Source organism: Ursus maritimus, unplaced genomic scaffold (genome assembly GCF_017311325.1).
Source record: "Ursus maritimus isolate PB19 unplaced genomic scaffold, ASM1731132v1 scaffold_21, whole genome shotgun sequence".
In the NCBI taxonomy this organism is placed as follows: Eukaryota; Metazoa; Chordata; class Mammalia; order Carnivora; family Ursidae; genus Ursus; species Ursus maritimus.
Window position 1 is genome coordinate 17,988,024 of NW_024424564.1, and position 19,192 is coordinate 18,007,215.

General features: G+C 38.0%; 1 protein-coding gene across 2 annotated transcripts in view; it reads left to right on the plus strand.

Annotated features, from left to right (window-relative positions):
• NAV3 (neuron navigator 3) overlaps nt 1–19,192 on the plus strand; it is a 340,442-nt gene that overhangs the window by 161,354 nt on the left and 159,896 nt on the right. For both annotated transcript variants that reach the window (XM_008684333.2, XM_008684334.2), the window contains exon 9: nt 9,633–9,748. In XM_008684333.2, the coding sequence (XP_008682555.2) occupies nt 9,633–9,748 (116 nt within the window). The remainder of the gene's footprint in view (nt 1–9,632; nt 9,749–19,192) is intronic.

Genomic DNA, 19,192 nt, shown 5'->3' on the forward strand with positions numbered 1-19,192 from the left:
CATCCATAATATAGTAGGCAAGGGACTGACTCAAATCACTACAGAATGAAGCAGGAAGCGTAAAACTCTCTAGCAGTGAATGGGATTTGGTACATTGAGACTTCAAAACATGGAAAATTACTGCTAGCTTTTGGAATCACAGATAGTGGCACTTGAGCTGGGTTCTGAAAGATAAGTGGGACTTAGGCATCAGAAATGAGGACAGGAAAGGAGTTGTAAGACTAAAGGAACCATATAAACAGGATAAACACCAGATCTGTTGGGTAGTCAGTGAATAGAACGGGTTTCCTGGAAAGTGAAGGTTGATTGGAGCCTAGTTGTAATAGAAATTCTTAAATATCAGGCACTTGGACTCCCGTGTGTGTGTGTGTGTGTGTGTGTGTGTGTGTGTGTTTGTGTGTGAAGCATGGTCAGGAAAATTGCCGTGTCTTCCATGTGTAAAATGGATTGTTAATGGAAGAGGACAGCATAGTTTATACCATGTTCAACGGCTAGATGAGGGAGAAACTTCCTTTCAGAGATAGCTTTGTTAAGACTTGAATTAGAGGTCCCAATTACAGGAAAGAAAGAAAGGAGGAAAAAGAGCATAGTAAGAAAGGAAGCTTTATTTGTTCCTGTTCTTTCTCAGTTATTGGTGTTCTTTCTTGATCTACCCTTTATGCTGTCTTCTTCAAACTTATTTTCCTCTCCTAGAATTCAAAAATCGTTACCTTAGCTCCCTTCTTCCCATGTGCTATTTTTCTTACATTGCTTTTATGTGCATCGCTTTAGAGCTATATTCCTCACGACTGCAAAGATATATGGAGTCAAATAGTGAAATAGATAATCAATTAAGGAGAAAAGAAAAACCCAAAGATTTTTCCTAAACCTCGAGTTTTTTAGCAACCCCTAATAAATTTCAAAACAGCTATTGACCAGATTCATAAGTGCTATTTTGAGGTCAACATTCTTTTCCTTATTTTCTGACCACTTGTAGTAAATGCCAGGAAAGTGGTCTGTTGGACATAAAGCAAACATCTAAAGGCAAAAGGAAGCAGAATCAGGAGTGTGGGTAACACACACACACAGAGAACCCAGCCCTTAGATAAGGCAAGACATTGTTATACAGAGAAGAAAATCATCATGTGTCTTACACCTTTGAATTAAATATAAGACCCTCTATACACACTTGATTTGTAAAATCAGGTCAATAAAGTCTGAATTCTTTCATATATCTTGTACGACGGTATCATGGGTTCTCGGGAGAAATTTTTGTTGTAACCAGATTTTGCAAGATTTCAGATTTGCCTAGAAAGTGACATGGAAAATTGACACTTGAATATACTAGATGTATTACTTTACCTTACTGAAAGGTAAAGTATGCAAAACATTAATTCTGAAAATGCTTACTCACAGGGTTTTAAGTTTGGCTAATTTGTTGAACCAGTAAATTGAGGAGGAGGAGCTGTGAATTTACCAAGATTGAAATGTAGAACAGATAACCATCATGCAGTAAAAGCTTTTGTGAGCCCTGCAGCTACTATTACAGATTATGCTGCAATTGTGGTTTTATGTGAACTGGACATAATTGGTCATCATTGCAAACTACAGCTTATTGAATGCTTGCCTTGGTGAGCTGGTCTTTTGCTAGGTTCGATATAGATCTTTGCGTCGGGGAGCAGTTGAAACTCCCTCACCCAGCAGTATTTTGAAGATGGAATACAGACACACCACTAGAAGAGGGCCTGTTGTGTGGGATAGTGTTAAGAGCTGGCATTCTCTCAGCAGAGAAGTTTTATCAAATACCTTCTGTAGTTGGCTTACAGGGTTTACTGCCAGATTGCCCAATTGAACCACTGCTGTTTCTTCTTTCTATATTTTATTTGCTCTTGGAAAAATTCTAAGCTTACAGAAAATTTGCAAGAATAGTACAAAGAACTCCCATATATACTTCACTCAGAGCACCCAGAGACTTTATTCAGGTTTCACTGGTTGTGCCAGAGAGATCCCTTTGACTGATTAAGGATAACTCTTGAATCCAGTTGTTATGTCTTCCTAATATCCCTCAGTCTGAAGCAGTTCTTTAGTCTTTCCTTGGCTTTCATGACACTGACATGCTGAAGACGGACATTTGTAGAACTTTCTTAATTCAGGTTGGTCAGATATTTCCTCATGTTGAAATGCATATTCTGTAATTTTTGTCTAGAATGTCCAGAAATGTGCTGTGTTCTTTCCATTGTACCCTATCAGGTAGCAACAATATTGCTACTTCCCATTTTGGTGGTGTTAAATTTTCTCCCTCAAATAAGATAATGTCTGCCAGGGTTTTTCACTCTAGAATTACTTTGCCCCATTTGTATTTAATAAGTATTTTGGGGGGAAGATATCTTGAGACTCTTCATAAAAAGTCTGTTCCTTGATCTACTTTTACCTGTAAGGTTGAACATCCATTGAGATTTCTTGCAGAAATTAATATTTTACTTTAATGGAGGTCAAATGATTTCTAATCCTACACATTCCTTGTGCATTTGTGCCTTGGCTTTCTTTGTTAAGAAAGAGATATCCCTTCTCCTTCTCCCTTCCTCTCTCCCTCTCTCTTCAAACTGTGTGGACTAATGGATTCCTGTTGTATTCAGTGGATTATAATCCATTGATATGACTCCTTTAATGCTTAAATTTTCTCAGATTTCACTACCGGGATCCCCATCAGGCTGGCTTCTGCCCCCCATTATTCTTTGAGAATTTCATTTCTTTTTGGTGAAACTTCATTTTCTTTTAGGGTGTTCCAGGCTCATCTTGTCCTCTCTTGGCTGCAGCTTTTACTAAGGAGCCCTGATTTCTTTTTGTGGAGAGTGATATTTAGATACCAAGATCTCACTGCTCCCAGTGTATGTGTGCTCCCACATACACACTTATATCATTATTTTTCTCGGCATCTGTGAGCTATTTCTGATATATATATATATATATATATATATATATATATATATATACACTCAGACAGACAGCCCTCAACTTTCAATGGTGGCAAAGCAAATATGCACTCAGGAGAAACCATACGCTGGAATTTGGTTTTTGCCCAGGTGAGTGATTCGCAGTAGGAGCCTCTCTCCGTGATGCTGGACGGCAGGAGGAGCCTCCGCTCAGCCCGCCCGTGATCATGAGAGTCAAAAACAGCTGCCCTTACAACCATTCTGTCTGCATACAACTGTTCTGCTTGTCACTTTCAGTACAGTATTCAATAAATTACATGAGGTAGTCAACACTTGGTTGTAAAATGGCCTTTGTGTGAGATGGTTTTGCCCAACGGAGGTTAATGTAAGTGTTCTGAGCACATTTAAGGTAGATAAGGCAAAACTATGGTGTTCAGTCTCTTAGCTGTATTAAATTCATTTTTGGCTTAACAGTATTTTCATATTTTCAACTTATAATGGGTTTATCAGAATGTAACCTTTTCATAAATTGAGGATAACATATATTTTCCCTTCCTATACTTGTATTTCCTTTTGTCAACTGAGAAACCTGGCTCCCATTATTCTCAATATATTTTCTTACTTGCTCAACCCACCTGAGTCTAACAAATCTCCCACCCACACTGAACTACTCTTCACCCTGACAGATTTCTGTACTTGGCCCTGGCTGTCACCTCTCTGCCTTCCCAACAGAAAGGAAAGAAGAAAGCAAAACCATTGGTGGTTTTGGAAAGATGCTTACTTTTCTTTGCCTTTGTTGGTTTTATAAATCAGAAACTCTAAAGACCATTAATTAATAATGCTGTCTCAGACCAGTTCTACCTGTGTTCATATTTGTGACTATATCCATATTAAGATGAATCCACAGAAGGATATATTTTTGATAGAAACCAATAAACAAGCGCCCATATTTATGAAATTTGAAATTTGCAGGTTGATAGTATCTAAGACTTATTGTTGAATTCCTTTAAGTGGAATGTATAATAGCTTCTTTTTCTTAAGAGTAATAATTTAAAGTAGTAAAGAGTAAAGAATAAAATTTCAGGTAGACCAGTAACTATTGTCACATTCAAATATTGTGTGTTATTAACTTAGTGACTGAGGTATCCGTCAGTGAAGGAGACCCTAAATGCACTAAAATAGTGTCCGGGGGCATTTGGATGGTGTTAAATTGGAGGGCAATGGTTAATAAAATAGTATTTAGAGGCAGCCATGTTCAAATATGGAATAATTATCTACCAGCTTGTTACATAGACAAATTATTAAACTTCTAGAAGCCTAAATTTATCTGTAGCACCTACATTATAGATGTCTTGATCTGCTCAGGCTGCTATAACAAAAATATCATAGACTGAGTTGTTTAAACAGCAAATATTTATTCCTCATGGTTCTGCAGGCCAAGAAGTCTAAGATCAGAGTGCTGACCCATTCCATGTCTGCTGAGAGCCTGCTTCCTGGTTCATAGATGACCATCTTCTCATTCTGCCCTCACATGGCAGAAGGGCTGAGGAGTTCTCTGAGGTCTCTTTTACAACACAAATCCCAGGCATCAGTGCTCCAGCCTCAAGACCTAATTAGCCCACAAAGTTTCCACCTCCTGATACTATCATATTGGAGATTAGTTTCCAACATAAGAATTTGGGGGAGGAAATAGACATTCATTCCATAACACCAGGATTGTTGTGACATGTAAGTGACGTGCCATAGATAAAATACCAGGCCTAGTATTTGGTACATAGTAAGTGCACATAAACAGGAAAGAGCTTTTATGTCAGTCATCAGTGAAGTCTAGACTCTTCACCACTACCCCCTGAGTAACAGATACCCATATGGAGAGCCTGGCTTATTAGCACTCTAAATAAATTAAATGGTATTTTTTGCAATGCTATATTTTACAGTTCAATAAGTATTTGTAACGTGTTGACCGTGTTGTAAATGCACAATAATTAGTCTTCACAGGTCATGTCTTCTAAATGTTTTAAAGGAACATCATGACGCTTACTTTTCCTTTTTCCAATCAGTATGAGGAAAATGCAGTATCAGTTTTTGTGGGTACAGTGGATGATGCCACTTTTGTAGGCACTGTATCTGTCAAAATGTACCCTTTGATTGGAGAACACTATTGATTCTGAACTCTTCAGAAATTGTTTCATAAATCAACCCCAAATCCTTTTATTTTATTAGAATGAAACATGTACAAAAAGAGAGGACATGTGGGAGTCTTTAGAGATTTAACTGAACTTCTTTGATCATTTGTATAAAAGTTAAATCTTTACCAGTTAGCAGTGATTGCCCCTCTGGAGACTGGAGTTAAAATCTGATTCCACTCTAACAAATAATGAGTGGAAATCCTGGAGAAATGGATGGTTCATAACATATGTAGAACAGAGATCCGGACCCATTTACTTGTACATACAAACCAAAGATGACTTCTAAGTCTTTTTAGTAATTATTTAAAATTTAACCTTTCCATGTTCCTTTCCTTGATTAATCTGCTTCTCTATTGTTGCTAATGTAGGGAATACCAAGGAAAATACACTAAAGAACTTGAAAATAAGGTAAATAGAAGTTTGCCTCTTGTGACTTAAAGTAAAAAGATAATAAAGAGGGAATCAGCCAGAAATACATACTGACAGATTAAAAAACAAAACAAAACAAAACAAAGGCTTCTGAGACAACACTGAGCTGTCAGAAGCGTGCATACTTTTTATAAAAGAGCCTCAGACAGGGGGTGTGGAGATGGCTGATGGGATTGAGTACCAGGTCTCATATACTGAGGAAGATAGCCACAGTCAGCTCCTGAGCAATACTGTCTAAGATCTGTTTGCTCAGAGCAAAGCAAAATTTCATCTTTCAAAACACGTTCTGAATATGCTTTTGCTCCATACAGATTTTTCTAGGGGAGCTACTGCGAATCTTTGTAACTAACATGACCACAGGCATTCAGGCTCCTGTAACAGCTGCTGATCTTGTTCTAATAAGAACCAATTGGCACTGGGCTTTAGACAGCCATCACGGTGAACTACTTAATGTGACTCAGCTTCTGAGAGATCAGTCTGTGAATACTGAGTCTGCAGGACTAGAGGCCAATCCTGGCTCACAGCCAGTTTACCAAGGCGCCCTGCCTTTCTGAGGCTTCTTGGCAAGCAGCCAGGAAGCTTTCCCTGTGGTCTCCAATCTCACTACATACTCTCCATTTAAACTTCTTCAGCAAGTAACAAAAATCCTTAGAAAACTTCAGAGGATTTTATCCCTTCATTCAAAGACAGCTGGCTAAGGAACAGGTCAGGGAAGTGCAGTGGCCAGGAAGAAGTGAGTCCAAGTAGAACTGACTATAGTGGGCTTCAGCAGTGAGTAGCGAGGGGCTATCAATAGACAGGGCTATAGGAGAACCTGGGTGACAGAGAAGAAAAGAAATGGGCTACACAGAGAGCCAGATATATTTCCCACATTTTAATGTTAACCAGAAGCTTGGGGCGCCTGGGTGGCACAGCGGTTGAGCGTCTGCCTTCGGCTCAGGGCGTGATCCCAGCGTTACGGGATCGAGCCCCACATCAGGCTCCTCCGCTGGGAGCCTGCTTCTTCCTCTCCCACTCCCCCTGCTTGTGTTCCCTCTCTCGCTGGCTGTCTCTATCTCTGTTGAATAAATAAATAAATAAAATCTTTAAAAAAAAAAAAAAAAGAAGCTTACTTGCCTCAGGAGAATGTCTTTCCAGACCTTTAGTAATAATAATGCTTGAGTTCATAATTATTTTGCAAGGCACATATTTTTCTTTGCTTTCATACATGAGGAAATTGAGGTTCAGGGAGGCTAAGTAACTTAGCAAGGTCACATGAGTTAGTAACTAGTTAGTTAGAGAGCCAAGTTTTACATTGAAACCCAGTGCATGCACCATTATACCATGCTTCCTTCCATGTTCTATGCTCCAATAATGCTAATTTATCACCACTATTTTTTTTTAAATTTTTATTTATTTATTCGACAGAGATAGAGACAGCCAGTGAGAGAGGGAACACAAGCAGGTGGAGTGGGAGAGGAAGAAGCAGTCTCATAGCGGAGGAGCCTGATGTGGGGCTCGATCCCATAACGCCGGGATCACGCCCTGAGCCGAAGGCAGACGCTTAACCGCTGTGCCACCCAGGCGCCCCAAAAAATATGGGTTTTGGGTTTTTTTTTTCTTTTAAAGATTTTATCTATTTATTTATTTGGGAGAGAGAGCACAAGCAGGGGGAGCTGCAGACAGAGGGAGAGGGAGGGCACGCTCCCTGCTGAGCAAGGAGCCCAATGCGGGGCTTGAACCAGGACAATCATGACCTGAGCCGAAGGCAGACACTTAACCGACTGAGCCACCCAAGCGCCCCTATCACCACTATTAGTAAGATTTTTTATTTATCAAATATTTGCTGAGTGCAACATATTGCGAGACCAGGGCTAGGCATTGGGGTACAATGGTGAGCTTAAACGTGGACAATGGAGTGTAGTTTGGGAAATAAGCATTGATCAAATAATTACACAGATTTTGCATTACAAGAGTATGAAGTGCTGTCAAGATAGATACAGAGAGCAATAAGTACTTATAATTTGGGACTTTACCTGAAAAAGATGATTCTTAAAGAGTCCCTTGAACTGAGACTTAAAGGGAGAGTCTTAATTGGATGAAAAGGGAAGGAAAATAATGGAGTGTAAAGGCCCTGTTAAGGCAGGGAGCTATGAGAAGTGGGTAGAAGACTCTTGTGACCACAGGGGAGAGAGACAAGAGGAGTCCTGTGCAAGATGATCCTGGAGAAGCAGACGGAGATCAGCCCATGCAAAGCCTCATAAGTTCCCTAAAGCTTTCACCCAGGACACCACAAATGAGGAGCAGACTTATTGAGAAAAGATCATAAGTTTAATTCTATACATGATGGGCTTTAAGATATCTTAGTGACAACTAAGAGGTAATGTCAATTAAACAGTCGTGATACACATCTGGAATTCAAAGGAGAACGCTTGGTTAGAGTTTGAATTTGGGACTCACGTGTGACTAGGTAATCATTAATACTATGAATGTGTTTCAGATCATCTAAAGAGACTACATTGAAAACTGGATGAAGCTTAGGATATTGTTTTGAGGAACCCACAGTTTTTGCTCTCTGTATCCCCTTCTTTTAACTACCCAGCACCACAACATTGAATGATGGGGTAAAAGAGAACAAGAGAGGGGAAAAGTAGCATCCACAGAGAATGGAGTATAAACTGGGAGATTTTTGTCATAGAAGCCAGGGTAGGGCAATTTCATGAAAAGAAAACTGGTCTTCTGTTCTAAATGTTGCCAAAACATCAAGGAAGGTGAAGACTAAAATGTATTGATTTTAGCAACATTGAGGTCTTTACTGGCCTTTATGGTACATCCTGTCACTTGGATAGTATATCCTCTTTCCGAATTTTGCCATGCTTTTTATATTCAATTTTAAGTTAGAATAAAATAAGGACAGTCTGCCAGAAATCAACAGAAACCATTTGTATGAATTCTTGCATAGCTCTTTCTTTTCTATATCAATCCCTGCATATACACATACATCCATATATACAGCAAAAAGTTTTCCATGATTTCTTAAAATCCTAATGAGCTCAGAGTTTCTATATCTGTCAGATCAATACAAAGTACTTTTGGTGTCAGTGACTGTACTTTATTTTCTTTCGAACGATACCAGGATTTAAAAGTAACATATTAATTAAAAATTGATTCAGAAAAAAAATAACTGAATTTTTCTTTCACATCTAAATGTTCTCTATAGATGTCTTTAAAAGTAAGAAATATTTAGTGACTTCTTGCCATGGTCCAAACCCAGTCATGCAAATTGGACTCCCAGCAAATGAGAAATCTCCAAAGGACACAGTCTAGCATACAATGCTATATTACTATGTCTCCATCTGTGTCTTAGTAGTTCATGCTGTAGATTTTTTTAAGATGTGGTGATTTGGATCAAATATATGTAGATTTTGAAGCTGCATCAGGAAAGATCATGCCTCTTAAAACATTTGCCTGTGCATAAAAGGAAGAAGCAATGCATGAAGTAAGATTGGAATATCAAAATATATGCAGACCATCTGTTGTGTGCTTTTCATTTGGTTAGACCTACTCCCTACATGTTAATTGCACACACAAATACATACAAATGTACATACACACACATAAACATATAAAACATAAGGAGATGAAATTTTAATAGTGAGAATCTGGTTTTGATTGACTTTAATGTTTCTCAAATTTATTTTTATTTATGCTTCCAATTTTAGGACATATTTTCTAGAATTTTCATGGAAAAATCATTTGAGGGGTGCTTTCAGTACTTTTATTAGTTATTCTCACAAGAACACAACTTAGCCAGACTGTCTAAAACAGCAGAAAAAAAGTTGGATCTTTTCAAGTCTTTTGCTTCCTCCAAAATGCAACTCTTGGTTATTACAAGCTTTCAAGTTTAGAAGAATCTAAGAAATCTGATTTAATACCTTACTGCTACTTGGGTTGTATATGAAAAGTAAGGATCATCTCTTACAGATATTTTTTGAATGTCTCTGTCATAAGGTAATGCTTACTTAATAGAAAACTTTTACCATGTTGATTTCTGCTTGTACTAGAGAACTTTGAGTCGCTGGTGACAGTTGCTATTTGTTTTTGTCTTTTTGGTTAATTTCAGATCACATTCAGAAAATGAAGGTACCTCTTTACCATCTGCTGACTCCTGTACCAGTCCTACTAAGATGGATTTATCATATAATAAAACTGCTAAGCAGTGCCTAGAGGAGATATCTGGTAAGTGACCTGATTGATGGGTAGGTCAAACCTCAGAATTTTTGCAGTCTCTCCATAAGTCTTTTTATTAAGTCTTATTTGTGCTATACTGTTTTTTCTTAAGCATAAATGGACTGTGTACATCCCATGCTTCAGAGATTCTTAGATATTTGGCTGTTGTGCTCAGGGTGATCTCTTTGTTCTTCTGTGAAGAATTTTGTGAAGAATCATAGTGCTTTTAGAGGTTGAGCTCTTTAGGTCATTATTGCCCTCAGTCAAGTTCAATATAATCAGAGAAAATCTGGAAAACTTTCTATTGTTAATAAGACAGTCCTTGAATATATTTGGAGATATAAAAAAATGTTAGGGATCAGATGTCAGTGTAGATGTTCAATGGCCAATCCAACCCTCTTTTCAATTCAGTATTATTTAGAACACCCCTACATGATGGCTCCAAATGTGTATTTAGGACAAAATCTAATTATGGAAATATTTCATTACATATAAATAATTCAAGAAAAAAAAAAAAAACATGTACATACCCCAGACACAATTTGTCAGAGTTTTCAGTATATAAAACAAACTTCTCTGTATTAGTCCAATTTTTTTTTCTAGGACCCAGATAAACGTAGGCATATATGGAAGGCCTTTGGTGTGATTCTATTATATAGTTCTGTATTTATGTGCAACTAAGAAAGCTCTTAGCAAAGTATATGCTCCTAAGGGGAAAAAGAGTTTAAGAACATTTAATCTAAGTGTAAAAACTCATAGAAATAGAGGTATGTCTGTTATTCCAATAAGTTTCTGGTCAGCCCTTGTATATTCTGAAGAAAAAAATGAAAAGAACTATTTAATTTTAAAAAAATTGCTATTGTACTCCAAGAATCCAAAGTATTGTCCTGAAGCTCATGAAAATAACCGTATCACAAATTCAGGGGCTAAAGAGCTTCTCCACTTTGATGGACTTGAAAACTTTGGCCGCCATCAGCCATTACTGCAATATCCACCAGTAGATATTGACCACATGGATAGCACAACATCACGAGGGGTCCTTTTAGAATTATCTGTGGCATCATTAGGCATCAGAAGTTTGTGTGAAGATTACAATGGGCCAGTGCTGGGTAAAGGTAGAAAAGGTGATGCCAAGACATAGCTATCAGGATGGTATTTGCAGATTTTTCAAGTAATTGGGGGAAGTTTTGGCTTTCCCATAGCTCCAGACAGTCTTATAATCAGAATGATGGTGTATATCTGTATTGTGACTAGATATTTTAAAACTTGGTGTGGCATGAAGATTCATATACTTCACACATTTCTTTATTCATGAATGTCTTCAATTATGTATCAATATGCCTATGAAATACTAGAGCTCAAGTATGTAGGACAAAATGTGTTTAGTACAGTTTGAATTCCAATTTTTATGGTAATTTCACAAAGGAACATTGTTTCTTTGAAATTTATATATTACTGAGTATCTCTGATTAAATAAATAATCCATATTTGATTTTTTTCCTCTGGCTCCTTATGCTATCCACCGTTTGATCATTTTTTCATATTTCAGTTAATATTTCCATTTCATGTCCTGACATTTTTAAATATAACACTTGGAAGTGAAATATAAACTAAACTTTAACATAATATAATAATTTAATGGATTTATTAGGAGGTATAATATTATTTTGCCTTTTTATTAATTATTTATATAGAATCATAGATCTGAGTCTGTGATTTAGACAGAAATATAATAAAAGAAAGAAAACAGCAAATAAATGGTGAAATGAGTCTTATCTGATTGTGTCATTTCTGTTATTTGTTTAAAATGATAGTAAAAATAATAAAAACTTCTCTAATGCAAACTTGAGATTTCCTGGAAGAAAGATGATATTCATTTATGATTAGTAAGCTATAAATTGAGTACTGTAATTGGAAGAATCTAAGTGAGGGTATACAGGCAGACCAGTGATGAGAGAATTGATTAGCATACCCTGGCCTTTCTTCCAGTGAGCTTGTCTTCTAATCCCTCCTGAGCTACTTATGCTCATGGTCCTACCCTCAATCTGGGCATCATCAAGACTCGGCAGCTTCTCTATAGCCTCACTTCCAGGCACCCCACTCTTGCTGATTCCCTCCTGGCTTTTCAGTGTTCTTTCTTTTGTTCCAACTCTACCAGTGGTTCTACTAGGATTTCTAAATTCTGATTTAAATATGGATCCCATTTTTAAATCCCATTTCAATGGGGTCTAAATATTGATCCCACAGTCTTTTACGGACCCTCGCCAAACTCTGCATATCCTCCCCCCCACCAACCCCCGCCCCACCAATTTTTCAATACTGTGCTGAATTCCTGTGGTAACTGAATGCAGTTTGACTTTTGCATTTACCCTTTACTCTTGCTCCCCTCTCACTTCATTTGATAAAATCACAGGCCTGGTTACATCCAACTCTCCACCTGTTCCATACCAGCAGTGGATGAACCTGGAGAAAAACACGTCCCATGTTGATGTGATTCACTTTTCACTTATGGCCCCCCAAATTTAATGAATATTTAGTGCTGTCTAGCAGTCATTCTGTATTTCTCCAGTCCATTCACTCTTTTTTTTTCTTGTAATCTAAGAACACACTCAAGTTCTTAATAATAATAGCACCTATTTTATTTATTCTTTTTTTTTTTTTTTTTTTGGTGGGGGAAACCATTACCCTATCAGTCATTGCTTTAGTGGTTCAAGTGAAATTGACCGAAGCAGACCAAATCAGAACAACCTTTTCCCTTGACCACAGTGACCCTTCAGGAATGGACATGTGACCCAATTCAGTTTAGTCAGAATTAATGAGAATAAATTTCAGAACTTTTCCTAAGACTATTAGAAGAGAGACATGGTTTTTCCACTGGACCCAAAGCTAATCAAAAGAAGCTTGGAGCTGCTGGCAGTTACCTTCACCCTCAAGTGAAACAAACATGGAGAAAACAGAACCAAGAACAGGAGAGAATGAGCTCAAGGTCATGGTAGGAAATGTCTGAGCCCCTGTGAACAAGCTATGCCTAAAATTATCCCTCCCTCCTTCCCTGCATTCTTCTGTTTTGTTCCCCAGGGAAAAAATCTCTTTTTATGCTTAAACGATGTGAAAAGCATCCCTATTGCATGACCTGCAAGATGTGTGACATGTAAAGATTTGTGATACTGTTAAGGAGCAAACTTGAATGGGTCACACTGAAAAGCAGGTTTGTTAGAGAGATTCATGAAGTTAGCCAGGAAACTTCGCTCTTTACACTTTCATCTACACAGTAATTCACATGAAGCTATAAAAAACATTGTCTTTATGATTAAATGGTAGTGGAAGTTAAAATGCAGTAAAATAATGGTGTGAAGAAACATATCAGAAATGAGTGACAATAAAATGGCATACAGGAGAAAACTCAAGACTTTTTCGATTTGGTGACCTTCTATCCCTCTGAAGCCTTTATGTATATCATTCAAGTTTCCTATTGTCATTTTCTTAGCGGGGGAACCTAGTGATATTTACCCAATCTAATAATGGGGCTTCCATTAATTATTACAGTCAGGTGGAACATATTAAACAATTTGTGGCAATGGATGAGTGAGATTCTTACCTATCCTTTAAGATTTATGCCACAACCTCGATACTCTTAAGTCCAGCCAAAGTGATGGTTCAGATTTTACTGCTTTGGCTTGGGTTTCATTCTTATAATCATTGACAGAAAGAATTTGGCCTCAGAGACCATTCCTTTCATCAGGTGCCAAGAGATCCTGCCAAATGTTAAATAAACTGTATTTTTTAGTCCACTGGAATCATTCAGGGAAGTTTTTAGGATTATTTTTTTGTTTTTTGTTTGTTTGTTTTATATAAGTTAACACTTACCCTTTTTTTGTGCATAAGGCTTTTTACCAACATCTACAACATCTGTTTAATGCACTTTTTAACCTTTATCGAGAATTTATACTCAACTGAAAAATATTGAAAGTGCCAGACTGACTTAGTATTAGCAAAACTGGCATGCCATTTGTAAAAAAAAAAAAAAAAAAAAAAAGAATAACATAATAGGACGAATTTGGGAAATCATTTTAGAAGTGAAATTTAGATTAAGCAGAAGGATAAGCTAATAGTTACATGTGTTTTCTGACTTACCAGACTTTGTCTTGAGTAATGGTCAATATCTGGTATTTAAAACTTTTATAAATGATTACGTAAGTTGTCTTTTCCTTGAATGTTTATAAAGATTAAGAAATCAAGCTCAGGTAATTTAAATCAATTTCAATCTCTTACTTAAATAGCCACTTTATAATTATCTTTACTAAAAAGCTGAAAAGCATTCCTTTTTAGAACATTATAGCAGCTATGCTTTATGTTAAGTCTTGACAAAATTAGAGTGATTCTCGTTTTTAGTATTGATCGTGTATATTCATCTCCGATGCACCAAAGCTTCTTCCTCCACCTTGTATAGCATACATTTATATGGGTGAATACAATAAGTATAATTATACCCATAAATGAATGCACATCCAAAGCAAGCAGGTATAACTGCCTCTAGAGAAGCAATAAATGGATTCCCCACTGTCGTTCAGGGTAAATTGATGAACTGACGTAGTTCCAAGGGAAAAGCTACTATAGGTGCAAGTTGACAATGAAATTTTTAGCTAAAGAAACAAACAAAAATACCCTTGTGATGTTTTCTGTTAGGCTTATTTCTTCAAAACAACCAGTTCCTCCTTATCAGCCCCTTCCTGGGTCCATTCCTACTCAAGGATTATATTTCCTGATCCACTGAATCAGGATGGACCGTGTGATTTAATTTGACCAATGAAATGTAAGGGGAAAAAATGAAGTGGGCCATTCCTGAGCATGAGTTTTAAGAACCAATGCTTAGTTCTCTCATCTCTTCTCCCTCTGTCGTAAGATCAACATGTCTGAAGACTGGTATTGCTTTTTTAGCATGAGTCTTAGTATAAGGGGTCTGGATCTGGGCTGCAGCCAACAGAGTGGACATTAATGTGAGCACAAGTACATCTTTGGTTTTGTAAGCCACTAGAACTTCTAAAACATTTGTAGATTCAACGTAACTTAGTCTAAGCTAGAATTCCTCCACCTTGGCATTACTGACATTGTAGTCTGCATAATTCTTTGTTGTGGGGGGCTGTCCTGTCATTGTAGGGGTATATCACGTCATTGGCCTCTACGTGTCTGAAGCACCATCTCCCCAGTTGTGACAACTGAAAATGTTTCCTGATGTTGCTGAATGTCCCCTAACCCACTTGAATGTCCTCAACCCAGCTGAAAAACACTAGTCTCAGCCTAGTGCTTAGCAAAGTGAGGTTCCAGAACCAGCAGTTTCTGCATCACCGAAATATGTTAGAAAGGCGAAGTCTCAAGCCCCTTTCAGACCTACTGAATGAGTAGGGATGGGGCTGGGGCCCAGCAAGCTATAACTTGATGAGTCCTCCAGGAGTTCTGAACATTAAAGTTTGAGAACAGCTGGTTTAAGCTGCTTGGTACACAAGTTCATTTGCATCAGAAGAGGGTATAGTTATTGCTTTCACTTATTTTGATGTCTAAAGCATAAGAATTCCCTTTTTTGTGAATCTGTAAGACTCGAGAGTACACTGCATGTGTACTTTAGTGTAATACATGTCAGACAAATTAAAGTTTTATAGCGTCAGTAAATTTGCTATAGTCTTATAACCCGGTGATTCACTGGGTCACAATAATTTCAAATAAAGAAAAAGAGGTGTATTGCTTAGGAATCCAGAGGGGAGTGGCATTTTGATCTTCTAAGAAAAACACTTTGTAAAATGATGTTTTTATACGGATAATCATCAGTTTCTATGATTTGACATTTGTACCCTCATTTAAGCACATTTTATATAAAAAAATTTTTTTTAAAGACCAAAGAATTGAGAATCAGTATTCACATTCACAGGTTTATTCGTTTGCTTAATTGCAATTTTTTTCTACAAATAATTGTAAAAAATTGCTTTTCATTTAATTCCCTTTTATATATGTGTGTGAAACAGATCTAGGTATGATCTGCCTTGAGGTTGGGCTAAGAATTAATTAGCTTTGCAAAGTAGGTTATTATCATATGTAAAGGTATAGGCAGTGTATATTATAATGCTAATTTATATAGTTAAGAAATTGGGCATTTCCCCTAGTTGAGGTAGGCAATAGGAAGTGAAAACTTAGAGGTAATTTGATCATATTAGTTCAGAAAATAATGGAGACTTGTCAGTTTTAATGGCACAAATATTTCTATGTATTTCTCCACTTTCCTCCTTCTCATATAGAATGTTTACGGGCAGAAAAATCTCAAAAAAAATTTTTTTTTAATGCTCTTCTTAACTCTAAATAGTACACATGGCCCCTACTAGACCTAATAAGTGTTTTAAAAGTTTTCCTAAAATCAGAATTTCCAGGTGCCGGTGAGCATTCACAACCAGTACAAGATAAATATAATTGTACTGATAAATTGTACTGATAAATAAAAAGATCTGATAAATCTGTATTTATTTATTATAAATTTATCTGTACTGATAAATATAAATATAAACCTACATTTATCTTGTAGGTTTTCTGTTTTTATTAAAATATTAAAAAACAAAGAGCTGCCGCTGCTGCAGCAATAGGTTTATGGACTAGACCAGAAAAATGCTCAGTATCAAAAAACATAATGTACATTTTATATTTTTTGTAACATCATTATTTCCTGCATACTTGGCCATCAACTTTTAATTATGTGCTTTGAGTGAAAATACTGAGGAAAATCCTCGAGTCATTTTCTTTGCTAATTTTTGCAGGAAGAAATCTTTCTTTTTATTGTCATGTTAGGATTTTACTAAGCAGCTTCAGAATAACAAGCCCTTGAAAGATGAGGTGAGGTCTTTCCCTTTAAAGCATTATCTGCCAGCCAGTGGAGAGTGTCATGCTACATTTTTTAGGTCCTTTACACTCTTGAATTTGATTTGTGCTTTTACAGCACAAATCCCAACATTCAGAAGGCAGATCTGCCTGCTTCAGCTGCCTGCAGCTATAGAGAATTAGTCTGTCATTCTCCGAGTCAGAGAATGTGTGAGTGAGTGAGTGAGTGTGTGTGTGTGTGTCTGTGTGTCCGTGTCTGGGGCCGGGTGGCCAGGAGTGATTTAAACGTGCATAGGGTTAATGGTGTAGCATCTCGTTCAGGCTTGGCTTTGAAACCTGTGGCATTCTAGGCTGGACAGCCGCTTCCGTGCTTCTGTTTTAATTTAGCAGGATGTTTGCTGCCATGGCAGCCAGCAGCATCCACTGCAGCAGCAAGGAAGGGCCATAGATCTGAGGATGCAGGTGGAATACTAAAACACCAGCCGCTCGTGCAGCACGGGGCTCCAGTGCTTCATTTCTGCTCTTAGGGGGCTCCGATGCGGAGGCGGTACGTGCTGCACCGTGTCAGCTCATCTAGAGTCAAAGGCTGCAGACCTAGATCAGTGGAGGGCTGGTGAGAGGTAGGGAAAAGAAAGAAAGAAAGAAAGAAACCGTGAGAAATATCACTGGTGCCTCACTACCTCGCATTTGGGAGCACAGAAGTGGTAGAGGGAGATGTGGACCCATCGTGCTGCTGAGACATGTGATTGGATGAAGACTGGAAAACGTAGTGGGCTTCCTCTGCTACTTTCAGCTGGAGCAGTGTCTTTGGTGAACTCTTTTCTGCTTCAGATACACTCAAGCAAAATGATTGTAAGTACTGCTGATTAGAGAGAGAATGTGGCAAGCTCAATTGTGGGCAACTGATTAATTGTACTGTCGCTCTAGAATGTTACGTGAATGTTGGCGCCTGTTGGGGCTTTTACTGAAGTGCATGTGTTAATTAAAACCAAAAAGGCCAGTTGCTCTCTCTGTGTAAGAAGACAATATGAAGTCCAGTTGAAAAGAAGAAGCCCCTAGAAGAGCCATGCAGCGGCCGGCTGAACTCTCTGTGTTTCGGAGCAAAGAAGTAAGGAGAAAGGGAGCCTGCCTTCAGAAACAAAAGTCTCTCACCAATCTTTCCCTGACCAGCGAGGGGGAGAGGAGACCCACTGTGCGCATTTCCAACTGGTTTGGAAATGCTGCAAAGGCCAGCCAGAGGGAATCCGACTATGCGGAGAGGCGTTCGCTGTCCAGATTTCTCTCGCGCTCCGTGCAGTCCCTGTACCACGGCAGCGGCCCAGGCGCCTGGAACCTCCTGCCTGCCAGCCAGTCGGGCAGTGAGGGCTTAGAAGACTGGTCTTCCAGAAGAGGCCTGGAAGGCGAGAGTGATGAAGACAGCAGGTCCGAAGATGAAAACGTGTCCTCCAGGCAAAGCAGCATCAGCAGGAGCTGGGCTGAGGAGGAGGGAGAAAGCTGCCTGCGGGAAGGCACGGCCCATCTGGATGAGGATGTGATCCTCACAATGCTGGGCGACCTGGAACAGGCACTTTACACTGACTTGTTGGGTAAGTCGGATTTGTTCCCAAAAGGAGGACGGAATTTTAAGGAGCTGCCCGTTTGCATTAGCTAAATAGCTTCCATTCTCCCGACTGGATATTTAAAACTCTAGTGGCTCAAAAAAAAATTTTTTTTAATTACTTGTTGCCATTATTTTCTTTGTAAAGCTGAACTTTGAGAACCAGTCGTAAAGTCTATTTGGAGAAAATAAATAGCAGCATTCTGCCCTGGGCATTATTGGCCTGGTATCCAGGACATTCTAGACATCCATAAAGGAGTGTTAACATTTTAAAATTGCAAACATGTTTGTTACTTTGTAATTAACGGGACCTATTTATTGAATTTCCCTCAAGGTGACCTCACCACCAATATGGAATGAACAATGAAGGGCCTCTTGGGTAAATTTCTTGTATAGTCAGTTTCTTCTGCTGCCTCAGTGGTATCCAAAGAGATGGCCCTCATTTGTACCTCCGTGACAAGCACCATGCATGCTAGTAACACTTTTAGAAATGCAGAGACATCTTTTGACAGCTTTACTCACACATTGGTTTTTTTTTTTTTTTTTTTTTTTTTTTTTTTGGTGTTTGGCAAAAAATTCTCCTGAACTTGTACATTGTAACTATTTAAACTGCTGTGTTGATGACTGTGAACTATTTTTATACTTTACAAGGTGGGCCTTTTTGATGACATAAGTCTCAGTAATAACTTCTGACATAATCTTTAATTAACAAGATATGAAGATATCTGAAATGAGTCTTCTATTCTGTTTCAGTTTGGGCTTTGCTGCTGCCTAAATAGCCAAACTGTATCCATTTTAGTTGCTATGTCTAACTAAGTGTTCTGCCGAAGTGCATTTACATCACACAGTCCCTTTTTCAAAAATCCAGAAGTTTTAAACCATTGACCACATCATATTTTGCTAATATATATGTTTACAAGAAAACTTCATGTAAGACGAAAGAATTAAACCTGACTGGTGATCTCTTTGTTTCTGGTTCATACAACTGATGCTAAATG